Source organism: Schistocerca nitens, chromosome 8 (genome assembly GCF_023898315.1).
Source record: "Schistocerca nitens isolate TAMUIC-IGC-003100 chromosome 8, iqSchNite1.1, whole genome shotgun sequence".
In the NCBI taxonomy this organism is placed as follows: domain Eukaryota; kingdom Metazoa; phylum Arthropoda; class Insecta; order Orthoptera; family Acrididae; genus Schistocerca; species Schistocerca nitens.
In genome coordinates this window covers 541,011,847-541,031,688 of record NC_064621.1, presented here as the reverse complement: position 1 = coordinate 541,031,688, position 19,842 = coordinate 541,011,847, and the positions used below count along the sequence as shown (strand labels likewise).

The following is a 19,842-nucleotide window of genomic DNA, read 5'->3' as shown; positions in this document are numbered from 1 at the left end:
TTCAGCTGTTTCTCAACAACACTGATACTAATACTTATCTCACTCACCTTTCAGTGATACAAGAATTAAATTGGGGAGATTCTCCTGGGCTTTCATTTTGTGAAGGAACATTTGAAAATGGTGTTAAGCATTTCAGCTTTTGCTTTGCCTCCCTCAGTTTCAGTTCCTGTCCATTCGCTTGGGACTGGACACTCACTGCGGTGCCACTAACAGCCATTACATACGAAAAAAAATTTCTCTGGATTTTGTGAAAGATCATTTAACAATATTCTGCTACGGTAATCACTGAAGGCTTCACACTTGCTCTCCTGACAGCCATGTGTATTTCATGCAGCGTCTATTTGCCAATAGTCCTATGCAATGTTTTACAGCTATTATGCAGTACTCTGTTTTTTCAGAAGTTTCTTTACAGTGACTGCATACCATGGAGTATAGTGCATGGTCAACTATTCTTTTAAACTTGAGCCCTGTGCTGAAACATACTGATTTTTTACCCAGTTTTCTGAACATATACATCTTTCTGCTCATTTTATAATAACAAAAACAATCAATTTTTGACAAAATAATTTAATCGGATGGATCAAAAATTTATTCACCAATCAGTGGCAGAACACACACATAAAATAAATTTATAATTAGGCAAGCTTTCGGAGCCTGTAGCTTCTTATACAGGCAGAAGGGTTGAAGGGGAAGGAAGATGCATGAAAGAAAAGGACTGGAGAGGTCTAGGAAAAGGGGTAGATTTCGGGAAAGTTACCCAGAACCATGTGTCAGAGGAGACTTACCAGACAGGATAAGAAGGAAAGACTGATTGTTGGAGACTGCATTGTATGAGATTTGAAAACCTGAGAGCTTAAAGGTGGAAGAAAGGATAATATGTAAGACAGAGATTGCTGCTTAAAAATCATGCATGAGTTAATAACAGTGAAAAGCTAAGTGCATTGTATATAACAGAGGTGGGAGAGGGGGAGGGTGTGGTCAAAAATAGACGCGTAAAAAAATGAAAGGTGTAGAAGACTAAAACAGAGTGAAGAAAAGAGTAGTTAGTGTGAAGAAATGCTGAGACGGAAGAAATTAATGTAAATTAAGGCCAGGTGGGTGGTGAGCGCCAATAACATGTTATAGCGCTAGTTCCCACCTGTGGAGTTCTGAGAAACTGGTGTCTGGGGGAAGAATCCACATGGCACACGTGGTGAAACAGGCACAGAGATCACGATTGTCATGTTGTACAGCATGCTCTGCAACAGGATATTATGTGTTGCCAGTATACACCATCTGCTTATGTCCATTCATCCTAATTGATAATATGGTGGTAGTCATGCCAATATAAAAGGCCAAACAGTATTTACGTAACAGCTGGTATATGACGTGTCATTTCACAGGTAGCCCTCCCTTTGATAGTATGTGTTTTGCCAGTTACAGGGTTGGTATAGGTGGTGGTAAGATGGTGCACACAGCAAGTCTTGCAGCAGTGACAGTCACAGGGGTAGGAGCCATAGTGTAGAAGGTGCGTAGGGGCTGACAAGAATATTGTGGATATTGGGAGGGCGATGAAAAGCTGTTGTAGGTGGGGTGGGTAAAATCTCAGACAGAATGGATCTCATTTCAGGGAATGGTTCTAGGTAGTCATGGCTTTGTCAAAGTAACTAATTAATACATTCCAGACTAGGATAATACTGAGTGACCAATGGTGTGCCCCGAAGTCATTTTTTGAAGAGTTCAGCAGTAATAAGATGTGATGCCTGGGAAATCTGCTTTTGAACTAGACTGGTGGGGTAATTACATCCAGTGAAGGTTGAGGTGAGAATGGTGGTTTATTGCTGTAAAGAGTCTGCATCCAAACAAATATGTTTGTCTTGAATGCCAAGACTGTATGGGAGGGAATGTTTGGCATGGAAAGGATGACAACTGTCAAAATATAAGTAGTGTTGTTTGTTAGTAGGTTTAATGTGGACAGACTAGTGTAGCTCGCCTTTGGTGAGGACAAGATCAACATCAAGGAAAGTGGCACAGGATTTGGAATAGGGCCATGTGAAATTTAATTGGGAGAAGGTATTCAGAGATTCCAGGAATTTTAACAGGCCGGCCTCATCATAGTCTATATGGTAAAGATTTATTGATGACAGCTTTACCATACGGACTCGGAGCATGTTCTACCATATGACAATCGTTATCTCGGTACCTGTTTCACCACATGTGCCATCTGGATTCTTCCATCTGACACCAGTTTTTCAGATCGTGGCATGTGGGAACCAACGCTAAAACATGTATTGGCTCTCGCCACCATCTTGGCCTTAATTTACATTTCTTCACAGTAACTACTCTTTTCTTCACTCAGTTTTAGTATTCTACAATTTTCATTGTCTTGCCCATCTCCCTTCCACCTGTTATGTACAATACACTTAGCTTTTCACTGCTATTAACTCATGCACCATATGTAAGCAGTAATCTCTGTCTTGCATATTACCCTGTCTCCCACCTTTAAGCTATCAGGTTTTCAAATCTCGTCCAATGCAGTCTCCAACAGTGTCTCTCTTTCTCATCCCATCCGACAAGTCTCCCCTGACCCGCAGTTCTGGGTGACTTTCCTGAGATCCACCCCTTTTCCTTTTCCAGTCCTTCTCCTACACATCTCTTCCTTCCCCGTCAACCCTTCTGCATGAAGAAGGAGCCACAGGCTCAGAAATCTTGCCTAATTATGACTTTCTTTTATGTGTGTGTTCTGCCACCGGTTGATGAGTAGATTTTTTATCTTTCTGCTTGTTTAGATTAGATTAGATTAATACTTGTTCCATACATCATGAATACGACACTTCGTAATGATGTGGAACGTGCCGGTTAATAAAAGATGTCTGTACAAGATATTACATTACACAAAATATTGCATGACACTAATGTTTAAGTTGTGTTTTTTTTCTTTTGCCCCCCGTAATTTATATCTAAAAATTCAGCCAATGAGTAGGAGTTGTCATCTAGAAATTCTTTTAACTTATTTTTAAATGTTAGTTGGTTATCTGTCAGGCTTTTGATGCTGTTTGGTAGGTGACCAAAGACTTTTGTGGCAGCATAATTTACCCCTTTCTGTGCCAAAGTCAGATTTAACCCTGCATAGTGAAGATCATCCTTTCTCCTGGTGTTATAGCTATGCACACTGCTATTACTTTTGAACTGGGCTGGATTATTAACGACAAATTTCATAAGTGAATATATATATATATATATACTGTGAGGATCTCTAGATCCTTAAATAGATGTCTGCAGGATGACCGTGGGTGGGCTCCAGCAATTATTCTGATTACACGTTTTTGAGCAATGAATACTTTTCTACTCAACGATGAATTACCCCAGAATATGATGCCATACGAAAGCAGTTATCGAATATAATAATCATAACTACCCTACATTACATATATGTTATGCCATCTTAGATTTATTAATAACTGTTGGGGACTGGTATTTTACACATAAAAAAATAAATGAAGTCTCATACACTATAAGTCTAGCCACTATTGAAATATAACTTTTTCTGATGCAACAAAGTCCAATTACAAAATATGCTTCCATAATGTTAATGTATCAACCTGCTTTGGCTTCTCCTGTGGACCATGCTTGAAATCTGTTTTCACTTTGCCTTCTTGCATCTTGTGCACAGTCACAGGCTGTTTGAAAATTGATGCTGTCTGCCTGATTGGAGGTACTAGAGAGGCATCATTGCGGACACCCCTGCTGCAATAAAATTCTATATAAGTAGCAGATACTCCTGAAAACAGCTTCTTATATAGTGTCCAACTGAATGATAGTATAGTTTTAATGCATCAAATCTAGTATGTACATTTTAAAATCAATTCAAAATGTTGCATAAATATTTGAAAATAATATACTGTAACATATGACAATTCTTTTTATGGTAGTGTCAAGGAATAATGGTGCTTGTTAATCACAGAGATGACAGGTTCACATCAGGCTCCAGCATCAACCAAAGTTTGTGGAACCACCCATCTGCTTTGACCCATGACGTAACTGCATCGTATGACATCAAAGGGGCGCAGTCTATTCGAAATGGATTGTGACTGTAGAGGGCATGTTGAATTAAGTGGTGGCACTCTCATGTGGGATGCTTAGCTTTCTAAATTGTTTATAAGAGATGTTAGTGATTCACTGGGTCAAAGTGCTGCCTGAGAGAATAATATTGGAAGAGTTTGTGGCATTCTTTGAGTGAGTTATTTGAATGTTGGCAGTTGTGGGTACTTTTCAGGTTTGTAATTATTAGTGCAGTGTTGTTTATGGTTTGAGATTTAATTTTACGTTTCATTTTTTTGTTTATTTTGGATATGACTAAGAAGTTTTTTAGTACCTAAATAGGGGGGCAACATACTGACTGCACTTAAATTCCCACAGTTATTTGGTTTAATTGGCAACTATGTGAAGTGTTACATTTGTGGAGAAGGCATCAGATTGAGCAAAGTTGCTCAGATCAGGGACCGATACTTGTGGTCTTGTCAGTGGGACAACATATGGCACTTTATCCACAATTTCTGGTTCATATGTTGGCTGGCCTCTCGAGAGACTGTGTTGATGACATTATTTTTCTTATCACTAGATTGCTAAATTTGTGTGTTGGCTGGCTGTGATTTGGTAAGTACATTTTTATGGTTTTATTGTATTACATATGGTATGTGTGTTTCTCGTATGCTGAAATTGGTATTCATGCAGTCTTTTTAATGAATTTTTGGGTTGCTTTGTTTGTTGTTAATTTTGTTGGCTTCTGATTGGTAAATACTGTGGGTAAAGTTAGGTTTTAGATATTAGTTGTATCAATGAGTTTTGGTTTTATGGTGCTGCTAACTTCACTCTAGCTATATAGATTAAGTAAAGGGTTAGATACCACGTCATCAAGTTGTGTGTGGTATTGGGGTATATAGGTTGCGTTAATTGCTGAGGGCTTTGTATGTTTGATTTTTGTGTTAGTATTTGTTTTGGCAGTCTTCACACTGAATGTGATTTCAATGATTATATTTGTGATTTATGTAAAATAATTTCAAAGATAAAAAGCATGTTTCCTGCCACTCTTATTTTGTGTTCAGTTGTCTTTGGTTTTTTTAAGTTTAATAAAATCAATTAATAACAGTGTTTGACATGTTGTGAATGTTATTGGGGGGTGAGAAACTAAAAATCTAATAGGTCATGGGCCCAGGTTTGTTTCAAAATGGAATTTGCAACAAAATACCTGGCCACAAGTGGATCCTCACAAAGTTTTTTTGAGGTAGTAACCAAAGTTGAAAAATATTGTATTCCTTTATTCAATGGAACAAATTTCAACAATTGGAAATTCAGGCTGGAAACTCTGCTTGAGGAACTGGAACTTTCACCACCTGTGCAAGTGAATTATCTCAAAAAGGCGGAATTTGTGGATGGAGAGGTGGACACACAGTATGTCACAAAGGAAACATGATTGGCTGAACTGGCTAAACAAGATCAGAAATGTAAGTCTCATCTTATTCAATGCATCGCCGACATTCACTTGGAATATGCGAAAGATAAGGTTAACACTTTCGATTTATGGACATCTCTGTGCAATAAGCTTGAGAGAAAAGGAATTGCTAGTCAACTTCCATTGAGAAAACAGTTGTTAACTATGAAATTTAATGTGGCAAATGATATGCTAGTTAATCATTTCTTAAGTTTCATATACTGATTCGAGATTTACATTCAACTGGGGCTACTTTTGAAGAAATCGTCATTGTATGCTGTCTACTTTTAACAATGCTTGCAAAATACAACATAGTGATCACGAATCAAAACATTCTAAATGAAAGACTTGATGCTGAGCTTTGTGAAAAATGGGCTACTGGATGAAGAGTCAAACGGGAGTCATCAGTAAAAACAACAGTGAAGATACAGCACCTCCTACAGCTTTTTAGACTCAATGGTATCAGAAAAAAGATTCATCAGACACCAGTAAAACAAGAAGTCAGCAATGAACTTCAGGGAACTCATTCAACTTTGTTTGTCATAACTGTGGAAAGCCTGATCACAAAAGGGCCAACTGCAGAGTTAAGTTACCAAACAAGAATTCAGAAACCAGTAATTCAGTGGTCGTGGCTACTGTCAAAGAGGAAGATGGTTTTTGTTTTGCAGCATCAAGTGAAGATAAATCAGTGAACAACATAAGTTGGTTCTTGGACTCTGGAATACTTGATTAGCAGTAAGATACCTCTCACTAATTTAAAGAAACTGGAACAACCAATTGAAGTTAAAGTAGCTAAGTCAGGCACTTGTCATGAGGCTAAAGCAAAAGGAGACATTAAAGTCACCAGTGTTGTAAAAGGAGAGGAAATTCATATAACGATCAAAGATGTTTTATCTGTGCCTAGTCTTAATTACAGTTTCCTGTCAGTTAGAAAATTGAAAATGAATGGTTTTTGTATCACATTTGAAAAAGCTGAAGGTTAAATTAAAAAGGGAAAATAAATCATTGCTACTGCAAATAGGAATGAATCTCAGCTACATGTTTTAAATTTTTTGCAACGTAAAGCCTTGTCAGCTGCTTCAACTGAAACTAAGGTGAAACTGTGGCACCGCACATTAGGCCATTTGAGGTATGATAGCATTAAACACCTAGTCACATGTTGACAGAATGGAACTGGACCCTTCAACGATCCCCACAGAACGATGCTCAGATTGTGTCGAAGGAAAACAATCACAGCTATTATACAATCACACTAGGAAATGTGCCACCAGATCTCTTGAGCTGATCGACAGTGGCCAATCTCACCAGAATCGTTCGACGATCAGAAGTATGTACTCATGTTCATCGATGAATTTACACATTTGGCAGTGGATTACACACTGGAATTGACGTTAGAGGTAACTTGCTATATCTGAACATGTTTCACGCCATGGCTGCAACTAATTTCAACTTGAAGATCAGCAGACTGTGGTGTGAAAAGAGTCTTGAATGCATCTTGAATGACTTGCAGCAATTTTCTGAAGAACAAGGAATACAGTTTCGGTTCACAATCAGATACACTCCTCGGCAAAATGAGCTCTTAGAGCGAATGAACAAAACTCTTATTGAGGGAACTCGCTGTTTGATACTACAATGTAAAGTGAGATGTTCTGGTTAGAAGCTGTCTGTACCTACTAAGTCCTACTGCAGCTTTGAAAGGAAAGGTTCCTGCAGCTTTGTGGTACAATGAGAAACCTAACTTGAATAAGCTGAGAGCATTTGGACATATTGCTTATCTACATATACCAAAGGAATTTAGAACAGAGAAATTCAATAGCAAATCTTTGAAGTGCTACTTCACTGGCTGCTTTCCTAATAGCTAGAGACTTTGGTATCCATAGGGAGGAAAAAAAAGTCACAGGAAGCAACATTGTTTTCTACAATTGCAGATTGGACTTTGAACATATACCAATTGAGGACTGGAGACCAGAATCTGTACAGAAATCACCATAGAAGCAGCAAAAGGACAATAATGGAGGAGAACTCACCGAAGACAATGTTAAATCAAATGATGGAGGTTACAAAAGAATTCCCATACCAGAACTGACCAGTGATGAAGAGGAAACTGAAAATGAAGCTGTTTGACGTTCTACCAGGAAGGGGAACCCTCCTAAACACCTAGATGGCTATAATGTTCTTGCACTGAATGCTGAATCATTTGTTGATGGTGTACCGAAAAGCTAGAAGGAAACTGTAAGTCGTGAAGATAAGGAATACTGTAATAAAGCTATACTGGATGAAACTGACTCTATAAAGGAAAACAAGACTTGGATATTTGTTAAATTATCCCCTGGACAGAAGGTCATCAGCAGTAAGTGGGAATTCAAATTGAAGAAGGAAATATCTTAAGACACAAGGCTAGTCTTGTCGCTAAAGGATGTTCACAGACAAAAGGATTTGACAATGAGGAAACACACGCATCAGTGATCTGACTTGCAATTGTCAGAATAATGCTAGTTATTACAATTCAACAATGACTGGTTCTGGAACAATTTGATGTTTCCAATGCTTTTCTTCGTGGATTAGCCATGGAGAAAATATACATGGTTATTCCTGAAGAACTGAAAGATGCAACTGGTTTGGTTTGCATGTTACATAAGTATTTATATAGCTTAAAGCCAGAACCATTAGCATGGAATCATTCTATTCATATGTTTCTTATTTCTATAAGAGTCACTCAGTCAGAAGCAGATAAATGTCTTTACTACTTTATTTTAAAGGAAGTTGTCATTTACATTGTGCTCTATGTGCTGATGACAGCCTGATGGCATGAAATCACAAAAAGGTAATGGGCAGAGTGAAATTTACAAATGAGGTGGCGTAGTGGTTAGCACACTGGACTCACATTTGGAAGGATGACAGTTCAAACTCACATCCGGCTATCCTGTGATTTAGGTTTCCTATGATTTCCCAAAATCGCTTTCCTTTGACAGGACATGGCTGAATTCCGTCTCCATCCTTCCCTAATCTGATGGAACTAATGGACAGACCACACTGTTTGGTCCCCTCTCCCAAATCAATCAATCAATCAACCAACCATCCAAGAAAAAAATTTAACTTAAAAGTAGTAGTTTAAAATGGATGAACTAGGAGAGTCACAATCATATTTGGGAATTGAGATTTCATGGAACAAAGAAGAAACGTATATGAGCCAAATGTCATATTTGAAGAGTTTGCTACAATGATTCAACATGCAAGACAGTAACCTTGTCAAGACACCCATGGAAGTTAAACTGGAAATCAAGGAATGAAAACGGATCGATAAGCCACGCAGAGAGTTGATTGGATGCTTGATGTGTGTAATGACAACAAACAAGGCCCGATTTGCATGCTGTGGTTAGTTTCTTACGCAGGTACCAAAACAATCCATTGAAAGAACTCTGGGGATGCTTGAGAAGAGTTTTGAGCTATATCAAAGGAGCCATCAATATGAAACTATATTATCGAAAGGAAAATCAAGATGCCTCTACTGGCCTATGTTGATGCAAACTGAAACAAAAAGGAAGACACAAGATCTACCTCTAGTTATCTGTTACAACTATTTGGAAATACTGTCTGTTGGGCAACAAAGAGACAGACTAGTGCTGGTTTGTCTTCTACAGAGGCAGAATATGTAGTTTCGGCAACATCTGCTACTGAATTACTCTGGCTCAAAGACGATATTCAAATTCCACTTCAGCTACCAATTCGTACATTCAATGATAATCAGTCCTGTATATAGTTCCTGAAAAATGGGAACATCATCGGTTGAGGCACATCAATGTTAAATATGACCCTGTGGATTAGTTCCACCTCCACATCATCATCACTGCTGAGCATGTACGTTTGGAGGACCAGATTGCACATATCTTTACCAAAGGCTTACCAGTTCCTAGATTCATCACTTTCAGAAGTTTATTGGATTTACTTTCATTTTTGATACTGTTAAATGTAAAAATCATTGTATTGACGAGGGGTGTTGTCTTCAGTTATTTTTCAATTTAATAAAACCAACTAATAATAGTCTTTAACATTTTGTAGATGTTATTTGAGGATGAGAAACTAAAAATTTATCACTTCATAATTAGGTTTGTTGTACATTTAATTTGTCCCTGCCCAAAAAACCCCATTCTTGTGGTTATGCCATTAGTTTCATTGTATATTTACAGTTACATATTTATTCAATTATTTATGTCTGTTCACACGTGTAATCAGTGATGCTATGATTACCATACTGTATACAGTTGAAATAGGGGTGGCTACCATCTTGGCGACATCATGGGTCCAGACAGACAGGAGGTACTGCAATCTTCAGTTTTGCTGATCAGTGTAGACAAGAGTTGCGGCATCATTTTTTGATATGAGTAAAAGTGGAAGGAGGAGGTGCAAAAGCTGCTGAGTTCCCAACCAACTTAATCAGACACAAAACAAAAATCAGATCCATATTTAAGTTTGTATGTTAAACGTATACAAGGCAGTGGTTTTATAGATTCTCTTGGGTGGGTTGGAAAGAGGAGAGAAATTTATTCAACATAATTTACTGTTTTAAAGTTAGTAAAACAGAGTAAAGCCAGTTTTAAATCACAACACATGAACAACTCCAACAAAGTGTAGCAAAACAATGAAAATAATCACAGTACTCATGCAAAACAAATTATTTTATTATCAACACAATTTCTTTGAAAGTAATTGGGTCACAGTTTTACAACAGATTCCACAACAGTGTACACGAAAAGCAAGTAGAAAACATGAACACATGATCTTATCTCATACACCACACAAACTATCCTGGATATTGTTAATAAACATAAATTAGTATGGAGCCAATTCAGTGACTACAGACAGTCAATTGCCACCCGCAGCCCTCTCAGTGAGGTATAAAGTGCAAGTCTGTAGGCTTAAGCCTACCTGTAATCAAACTGAGTTCCCCTCTGCTTCTTGTTTTTTCGGAGAAGCAGGGAATTGATTTTGCCAGACCGGAAATCGAACGTGGCGAGGTCTAGAGCGTCGCCCAGGTATCGAGCCAGTTGTGGTTTGCTGCGAAACTTCTTCCCATTTGGGCTGGAATTGGAAAACAGCTGCTCAGTCGCGGCCTATCTTGTTCTCACCTCACTCATATTTAATTTAAAATTTAGTTAAATTGAGAGGGCATTTACACAGAGAAATGCCATGCAATTGCACACCACACTGCATGATTTCAGCAGGGTAGTATACTGCTCCATACTGCAACATTGTCAAACAGTGCCACCACATACTAAAATTATGATTTGTATTAATTATACTGAACACTAGGTTATGAGCAATTAAAAAAAAATCTCCAAATGCTGGTGGCAAAAAAGAACAGATACTCCAAATTATGTACGAATTTTAATACCCTTATCTAATAAAAGTAAATTAATTTATCGACAGGCATTTGCAGCAGCACTGTCCTTGATACATGCTGCCTGAGTCAGAAAAAGCATAATATTAATCTATCGAGTGAGGAAGAGAAACGAGTGAATTAAACATTTTACTCTTTTTTAAAAAATGTGAAGGTGACGTATTTATTTACAATAAATTTTAATTCATCTCACACAGTGAGGTTCAGGAAACACCGTGATATATATTGTGACCACAAAGAAAACTAATGAAAACGGTTATGTAATGGAAAGCAAAAGTCACAAGACTAGCATTTGCTTAAAATTTTAAATCTTCGAAAAGCAAGTTGATTCACGTGGACTTAACAAAGATATATAATAAACTGCTCTATCTATACAACCCTACAATTTATAAAAGTTGTTAATTATTTACTTCAAAACAACAGAAGCCTTACTAACAGCAAATAATTGATACTGCAATAATTCTCGCGCAATTGCAATGAATGCCAAAACTTAGTTTCAACATGTCCAGGATACGACCCCCTCTTTGGTAAGGTTTAAGATTTTTGCTTAAGAAACTGTCAGAAAATTAAACTGAAATTTCATAATGGAAGGAAATGTCACGTACCATGAGAGGCAATTATACTTCGAAAAAGGTATTGCCGGTAAAAGGAAGATTTACATTGAGAGTAGTGAAAAAGATTAACACAAACAATAATTTATTGAATAACCCTACAAAAAAATTGGGGCTGTGAAGTATGCATATAAACGTCTACTGAGTAGCAAAGAATAGCTTAATGGATAAAATCAACTGCTTATGATACACAACTTCTTTCTCACCTATAATAATAAACGTCGACTTTTCCGGCAGATAGGCCGGACTTTCTGATTACTTCTTCTCGCTGCCATCCCTTAGGTAAAGCACTGCACTCATATTTCCTTTTCTCAAGAGCCATTGTTCTCGTATCACCAATCACGTCCTGCATTGAGCTCCGTGTCACATTATCTATTTAATGTATTTATAAGTGATGCACAAACACCTCCAAAAATGCAGTAAACCTTCAAACACTATTATCGAATTCTGACAAGCACCCACCGCATATTCACCCGTGCGTCGTTTGTTTACCAGTTTGGGTGCATCGAAGACAACGTTTTATCGATATAAAAATCGATTATCATCATCAAACGAGCATTGTGACAACTACTCGAATCGTCACGTTACGTCACCGTCACGTCGGGATGTATTCCCAGTTCACGCTGTCCGTCACATCACATCATTTCGCTTAGCCCAGTTACGAACGGCGAAATAGTATAATTTCATAACAGAAGAACAAGCAACGAATAAGTTTATTAATGGCCAAAGCAAACTTAATAACGTAAGTTATTGATCAGTTTTCTGTGGTGAAGTGCTGCGAACTGAAACAACATTTCAAACCATATTTATGAGGGGATAAATACAGCCCATTTACAAATGGTTCAAATGGCTCTGAGCACTATGGGACTTAACTTCTGAGGTCATTAGTCCTCTAGAACTTAGAACTACTTAAATCTAACTAACCTAAGAACATCACACACATCCATGCCCGAGGCAGGATTCGAACCTGCGACCGTAGCGGTCGTGCGGTTCCAGACTGTATCGATTAGAACCGCTCGGCCACTACGGTCGGCTAGCCCATTTACATTGTTTATTTTTCTCACAAACTAATAACGTAGGACTACGGTACGCACTGACAGCGAATGATTGATACACAGTGGTACAGAGTACAGAACACACTTTATTTTACAGAAAATTGATGCATACAAGGATGTACGACCTAGCGCAATCGAGTCACAGAGCGAACTAAACTTCTCACAACAATGGTCACAGGTGAGACTGCAAGTAGTTTTCTCTGGCCAGCGTTGTTAACGTTATCACACAGCCCCCTTCCTCCGCTTCCCCCCCTCCCCACCCCTTCCACGTACCGGGTAGTGCGGAGCACGCTGTGGAGGCGATGATTGGAGGGGCAGAAACACGGGCGAGGGCGGTCTGCGGTCTGGTGCAGAGTGTAGATAGAGATGATAGTCACGGAAATGAGCGGGTGTGCGGTTGGTGTGGTCCCCCCCCCCCCCCTTGATGGCAAGATGAGGAAAGTGTGCTTGGTGTTAATCGGGTGAATTCATGCGAGTTCGAGTTCCTGCCATCGGGAGGCGAGTAGAGGCTGCGGCGAGGCAAGATGGCTGCAGTTATTGTTGGCATCGGCTACACATTGTCAATTGAACAAAATAGTAGGGGGAAAATAATGTCTGAGCACTGTTCAACTGGCTGATAGCCGCAATTGTGAAAATGTTTACTGTCCACACGCGGCGCAGTCGAAACAGTAGCATCGATAAGAACATGTCTAACTAGTTGGATAGGTAGGGTTGCGATCCGTCCCAATATTTTGGGACCATCACCATCGTGGATCTTTCTGTCCCAACATCCCAATAAGACCTCATTTTCTCACGATTTTGCAAAATACTGTCGCGAGCTTGGTTCAGGTACTGAAGTAACATTGTCCGTTAGCGCAACATGTAAATAGAGCCTCAGTTAGTTTTATTTATGTCAGCAAGTATATGTTGACTAGGTCGTCTCACAGATGACATTGCATGCTGCATATCGTTTATCGATGATCAAAGCACATTCTAGATCTACAGTCATCATTCGAGAAAGTACCTGACTTCTCCAGTAGTACGGGGATGCAACTATTTAAACAGCCCCATGTGGAAGAATCGGGCAGTTCCCTTTCGAATAGCGATCTGATAAGACGATTCTTTGTAAATGTAATACGACCGAGCGCAAGTTAGTGATGTCTGAAGTGTTTACTGTGGGTATATAGGGCGTGAAGTGTATAGTGACGTACTTCGATGAATAAAGTGTTACTGTCGACTGTTTACCGTCAATAAACTTATCATAGCATCCGAAAATGCCCAAGGCTGGGAAGAGAAAGTGTCACTTTTCGGATGATTACACAAAAGAGTGGTCTTTTGTCAAGAAACGACGTACAGATCAGGAAGTGTTGTGTGAGATATGTTCCTGTTTCATCTCAGTAACTCACGAAGGTAAGGCAGATGTGAGGCATCACATTTCTATGAAGAATTGTACAAATAGATTCACAAAAGCATTGATATCAAAGCCTATTTCTACATTCATGATTAAAGAAGATACTCATGAAGAACTGTTCGTTGCTGCTGAAGAACTAACAACAGTTTATAAGGTTGTCAAGCATCACCAGTCCTTCAGTTCTCTTGACTGTTCCATTAAACTGAATGCTCCAATGCAGCCTGACTCCAACGTCGCCGCAAAGCAGTCTACACCCAGGACCAAAGCCACAGCGATTGTTAAAAATATTCTTGCATCACACTCCATGTTAGAATGCATAAAACAATTGCAAGAAGTTATATTTTATAGCATAGGCGCCGACGTATCGAACCACAAGGCTCAAAAGGTTTTTTCCTTTAATTGTTTAGTACTTTACTGGAACTGACAAAACCCAGCAGAAGCTGTTGAAGTTTGATTCGCTGAATAACGAAACACTGGAGACAATTACATAGTTTTGTTAAGATACTTGAAGATAATTGCAAATTCCATTAGATAAATTAATAACATTTTGTGGAGACATACCAATGCCAACTGTGGAGGGCTTCATCGACATGACCAAATCAAAGAAGAACTAGGAAAAAAAAGTAGAAGAAATTGGATGCCCTGCCCATCAAGCACTGCCCATAGTCTCCACAATACTATTTCAAGCAGTGCTGGAGTCTTAATTGCCAACAATGAAATAACCATTATGAAAATATTTAATTATTTTTCAATACACATGGTAAGGACAGAGAAGCTGAAAGAGTTCTGCTTATCCATTGCTGTCAATCATCAGAGTCTTCCATCTCACTCAAAAACAAGATGCAGCTGTCATTAATGTCCACAGTTGAGAGAATTATTAAACTTTGGATTCCATATTTTTTATGCCGAAGACAGGCTACCTAAACTAGTTTTAGATTTTTTCAGTAGTCCGATCAGTGAAATTTACTTCATGTTTCTGCAGTCAAACTTGGTTCTGTTTGGAAAAAAAATGTAAAAAGCATGGAGAAGAATAAAGTCTCGATAGTTGAAATAAGAAAATATCAATCGACACTCAAAGACGTTTGAATGATTAGGAGACTGCCACTTTTATTGCCATGCAAACCAAATGAATTCGAACAAATTAAAGAATAAGAACCCTAACCAAGAAATAATTAACTTGATTTCGAAATTTGAGAGAGAGAGAGAGAGAGAATGGCTTTCTGTGCCATAGCATTTGGTTACTTAGAGAAATGGGCTATTTCTTTTAATAAATATCAAGTATTCGATTGGATGATTCTATCTGAAACCCCAAACTGGGGGATGATTGTAAACACTATTATATACCTGAATATAAATGGTGTAAGGATTTCAGGCGACAGTTGTTTTCAGCAGTATATGTGTCTGAAGAACTTTTTAAAAACTAAGTGTGACTTGTAAGAATGGAAGTCTAAACACTCCTAGAAGAAAGGTGGATTTAATTTCTTAAGAAAAACGAAAATCCTCAATACAAACACCAGCTGCTAAAATTATGCGAGTATTTGCTTTCTATTCCCGCATATGATGCCATTGTGGAAAAAGTATTTTCGCTGACGTCGGCCCAGTGGGGTGATAAAAGAAATTGACTGCTGCCAGGGACTGTGGAATCAATCTTCTAACGCCAGTTTAACTACAAGATGACTTACATGGAGTATGCAAATACGTAAATGGGAAAAATTACTTGCTGAAGAAGATGAAATCTTCCGAAAAACGTGGCGTACCAACTACTTCTACCGGAGCATATCCATGTAATACCGGTAGTGTTCTAAATAAAAAGCAGTTATATTATATAAATTTTTTACTTGATTTTGACAAACCTATCTCAGAATGTCCCAGCGAGGTCGCAGTTAGATAGAGTGTCCCAGCGAGGTCGCAGTTAGATAGGGCAACTCTATGAATAGCGTGTCTGCCCGACACTGTAATGACACTTCGTACACAGACTAACATAACAGTCGCGACAATCACTGCTGTAAAAGTTGTTACAGTTTGAGAGCTGGAGCGACACTAGCGTTCCAAGCGACGAGAAAGGAGAACTTCATTACGAGAGGTCAGGATTGAAACAAATCTTCAGTTTAGGAAAGAAATTAAACAGCACAATTCTAGCACATTGGATCACCAATCACAGCTATCAATTATAAATTTTCACCAATCACCAGAAATTTTATCTCCACCAAGTTGTATCTCGGTCCTAGGTAATTGCATTGATGAATTAAAGTCACCCAACCCAGTTGACATAATCTGCCTCTCTGAACACCGTGTGACCACTGGTATAGGAACTAGGCCTAAGCACAATGAGAAACTCAGACAGGAGAGTACTGCAAATGTTAGAATAAGGAAAGGTTCTCATAAAAGTATAATTAAAAATAATGTAAGTATATTGCATCAAAATATTTGGAGTTTAAAGAATAAAGTAGATGAGCTTCTGGTTTGTTTAGAAGATTTAGAAGCTGAGAATGAAATAGATATACTATGCCTGTCTGAGCATCACATTGTTACTGATATGGATAAGGTAAATGTAAGTGGATATAAGCTCTCTGCACATGCAATGAGAGAAAATATGGAGAAAGGAGGAGTTGCCATATATGTCAAAAGTTATCATTGTGCAAAAAGTATAGAAACAAAAAAGTTTTGTGTAGAGAAACATATAGAAGCATGTGCCTGTGAGCTTAAATTAAATAAAGGCACATTTATAATTGTAACTGTATATAGGTCCCCATCAGGAAATTTTCATCTATTTCTGAAAAATTTGGACTCCTTGTTATGCTATCTGTCAGACAGGGGGAAGCAAATTATTATTTGTGGGGACTTCAATGTAGATTCTCTGAAAGAGGGTAATAGGAAAAATGACCTTGAAGTATTATTCGGTTCTTTCAATTTGACACCTGTTATTGATTTTCCTACTCGGGTGGTAAAGGATAGCAGCTCACTGATAGATAACTTCTTTATAGACCAAGATAAGTTTAACCAGATAAATGCTCAGCCTGTTGAGAATGGTCTTTCTGATCATGGTGCACAGCTAGTTACAATATATGACATAGCTCCATTCAGCAATACTAAACAGTCCTCCAAAGTAGTACGTCCAGTCAACGATTTAACAATTGCAAATTTCAGGGAAAGCCTACAGCAGTTAGACTGGGATGAGGTGTACCGTGAACCTGATGCCAATTTAAAATATAATTTATTTCATGACATTTTTGTAAATGCATTTGAAAACTGCTTCCCCAAGAAAATAGTTAAATATACTCGTAAGAAACCTTGTAACAAACCATGGCTTACTAAGGGTATAAAAATATCTTGTAACCGGAAAAGGGAAATGTATCTGACAGCAAGAAAGAGTAGTGACCCAGAAACTATCAAACATTATAAAAACTACTGTGTTATATTAAGAAAAGTTATTAAAAAATCCAGGAGTATGTGTATCATGTCTGAAATCAGCAACTCTGATAATAAAATTAAAACAATTTGGAATATTATTAAAAGAGAAACAGGTCAACCAAGAGCAGAGGAAGACAGTATTACCATAAAATTGAATGAAAACTTTACGAACAAAAAGTCAGAAGTTGAAAATATTTTTAATAATCATTTTCTAAATGTTGTGGATATAGTAGGATCCAGGTGTTCATTAGAAGATGCTAGGCTGTTAATGGAAGAGGCCATACCTATGCAATTTGATACAATTGAAATCTCACCCACTTCTCCCTCTGAAATTAGGAAAATAATAAACTTGCTTAAAAGCAAAAACTCACATGGAATTGGTGGCATTTCCAGCAAAATACTAAAAGCTTGTTCTCAACAGATAAGTAAGATTCTCAGCCACCTGTGTAATAGCTCTCTGGAACAGGGCATTTTCCCTGATAGACTGAAATATGCTATTGTTATACCTTTGCATAAAAAGGGGGATAGATCTGATGTCAACAATTACCATCCAATCTCCCTTCTAACAGCTTTATCCAAAATTTTTGAGAAAGTAATGTATTCAAGAGTAGCTTCACATATCTGTAAAAATGAAGTACTAACAAAATGTCAGTTTGGTTTCCAGAAAGGTTTTTCAACAGAAAATGCCATATATGCTTTCACCAGTCAAATTTTGAATGATCTGAATAACCGAACACCACCCTTTGGGATTTTTTGTGATCTCTCAAAGGCTTTTGATTGTGTAAATCATGAAATTCTGCTAGACAAGCTCAAGTATTGTGGCATGAGTGGGATAGTGCACAAATGGTTTAATTCGTACCTAACTGGAAGAATGCAGAAAGTTGAAATAAGTAGTTCTCGTAACATGCAAAGATCAGCCCATTCCTCAAACTGGGGAACTATCAAGAATGGGGTTCCACAAGGGTCAGTCTTGGGTCCTTTGTTGTTCTTATTATATATTGATGACTTGCCATTCTATATTCATGAAGAGGCAAAGTTAGTTCTCTTTGCTGATGATACAAGTATAGTAATCACACCTGACAAACAAGAATTAACTGATGAAATTGTCAATACTGTCTTTCAGAAAATTACTAAGTGGTTCCTTGTAAACGGACTCTCACTGAATTTTGATAAGACACAGTACATACAGTTCCGTACAGTGAATGGTATGACGCCATTAATAAATATAGACCTTAATCAGAAGCATATAGCTAAGGTAGAATATTGTAAATTTTTAGGTGTGTCCATTGATGAGAGATTAAATTGGAAGAAACACGTTGATGATCTGCTGAAACGTTTGAGTTCAGCTACTTACGCAATAAGTGTCATTGCAAATTTTGGTGATAGACATCTTAGTAAATTAGCTTACTACGCCTATTTTCACTCATTGCTTTCATATGGCATCATATTTTGGGGTAATTCATCACTGAGGAATAAAGTATTTATTGCACAAAAGCGTGTAATCAGAATAATAGCTGGAGTCCACCCAAGATCATCCTGCAGACATTTATTTAAGGATCTAGGGATATTCACAGTAGCTTCTCAGTATATATACTCTCTTATGAAATTTGTTATTAACAACCAAACCCAATTCAAAAGTAATAGCAGTGTGCATAACTACAATACTAGGAGACAGGATGATCATCACTATTCAAGATTAAATCTAACTTTGGCACAGAAAGGGGTGAATTATACTGGCACTAAAGTCTTTGGTCACTTACCAAATAGTATCAAAAGTCTGACAGATAACCAACAAGTATTTAAGAAGAAATTAAAAGAATTTCTGAATGACAACTCCTTCTAGTCCATAGAGGAATTTTTAGATATAAATTAAGAAAAAAAAACAAAAAAATATTTAAAAAAAATAAAATTAAATTAAAAAAATAAAAATAAAAAATAAAGAAAAACAAAAAAACACAATAAAATAAAGTTGTTATATTAACTTAAGTATGTTGTTAAATTAACCTAATTATGTCATGTATTGGAAAATTCGACTCGTTCCACATCATTACGAAATATCGTATTCATGATCCATGGAACTAGTATTAATCTAATCTAATCTAATCACATGTTTCGTAAGCATAACGTTTGTTTTGCATCCATTTCCTACTTGATTTACGAAACATTTGAACTATTTTTTTTTTGCCTCCAAGAGTTTATGTATTATCAGAAGACATAGATGTTTCTAAAATGATTCAAAAATAAGCGCAAGTAGGGATAAAATCATGAATCCAGGGGCAAGTAATAAAATATTCGTGAAGAAACGCTTGTGACATTTGATAGAACTGCAGCTTACCACATCAACGGAATATAATCACACAGATTCACACAGAAGACGCACAGACATGTACCTCTACATGCAAAAGGGATCGACGCCCCATCTGTTGTTCCAGAGGCCTACTGTGTTTTAGTCAATGTCGCCTGTTCCCACTAGTAAGGCCTTCATCTTTATATTGTTCTAAGTGGGA

At 37.6% G+C, this 19,842-nt stretch overlaps 1 protein-coding gene across 4 annotated transcripts in view; it reads right to left on the bottom strand.

Annotated features, from left to right (window-relative positions):
* Nucleotides 1-11,984, bottom strand: part of LOC126199172 (methyl-CpG-binding domain protein 3) — a 39,063-nt gene extending 27,079 nt beyond the window's left edge. The window contains exons 1-3 of one of the 4 annotated variants that reach the window (XM_049935931.1): nucleotides 11,686-11,984; nucleotides 10,397-10,549; nucleotides 3,582-3,726 (exon numbers count right to left, since the gene is read on the bottom strand). In XM_049935931.1, the coding sequence (XP_049791888.1) occupies nucleotides 3,582-3,726; nucleotides 10,397-10,549; nucleotides 11,686-11,831 (444 nt within the window). In that variant the 5' untranslated portion in view covers nucleotides 11,832-11,984. The remainder of the gene's footprint in view (nucleotides 1-3,581; nucleotides 3,727-10,396; nucleotides 10,550-11,685) is intronic. The other 3 variants (XM_049935933.1, XM_049935934.1, XM_049935935.1) reach the window with 3 other exon arrangements.
* Between the last annotated feature and the right edge of the window lie 7,858 nt (nucleotides 11,985-19,842).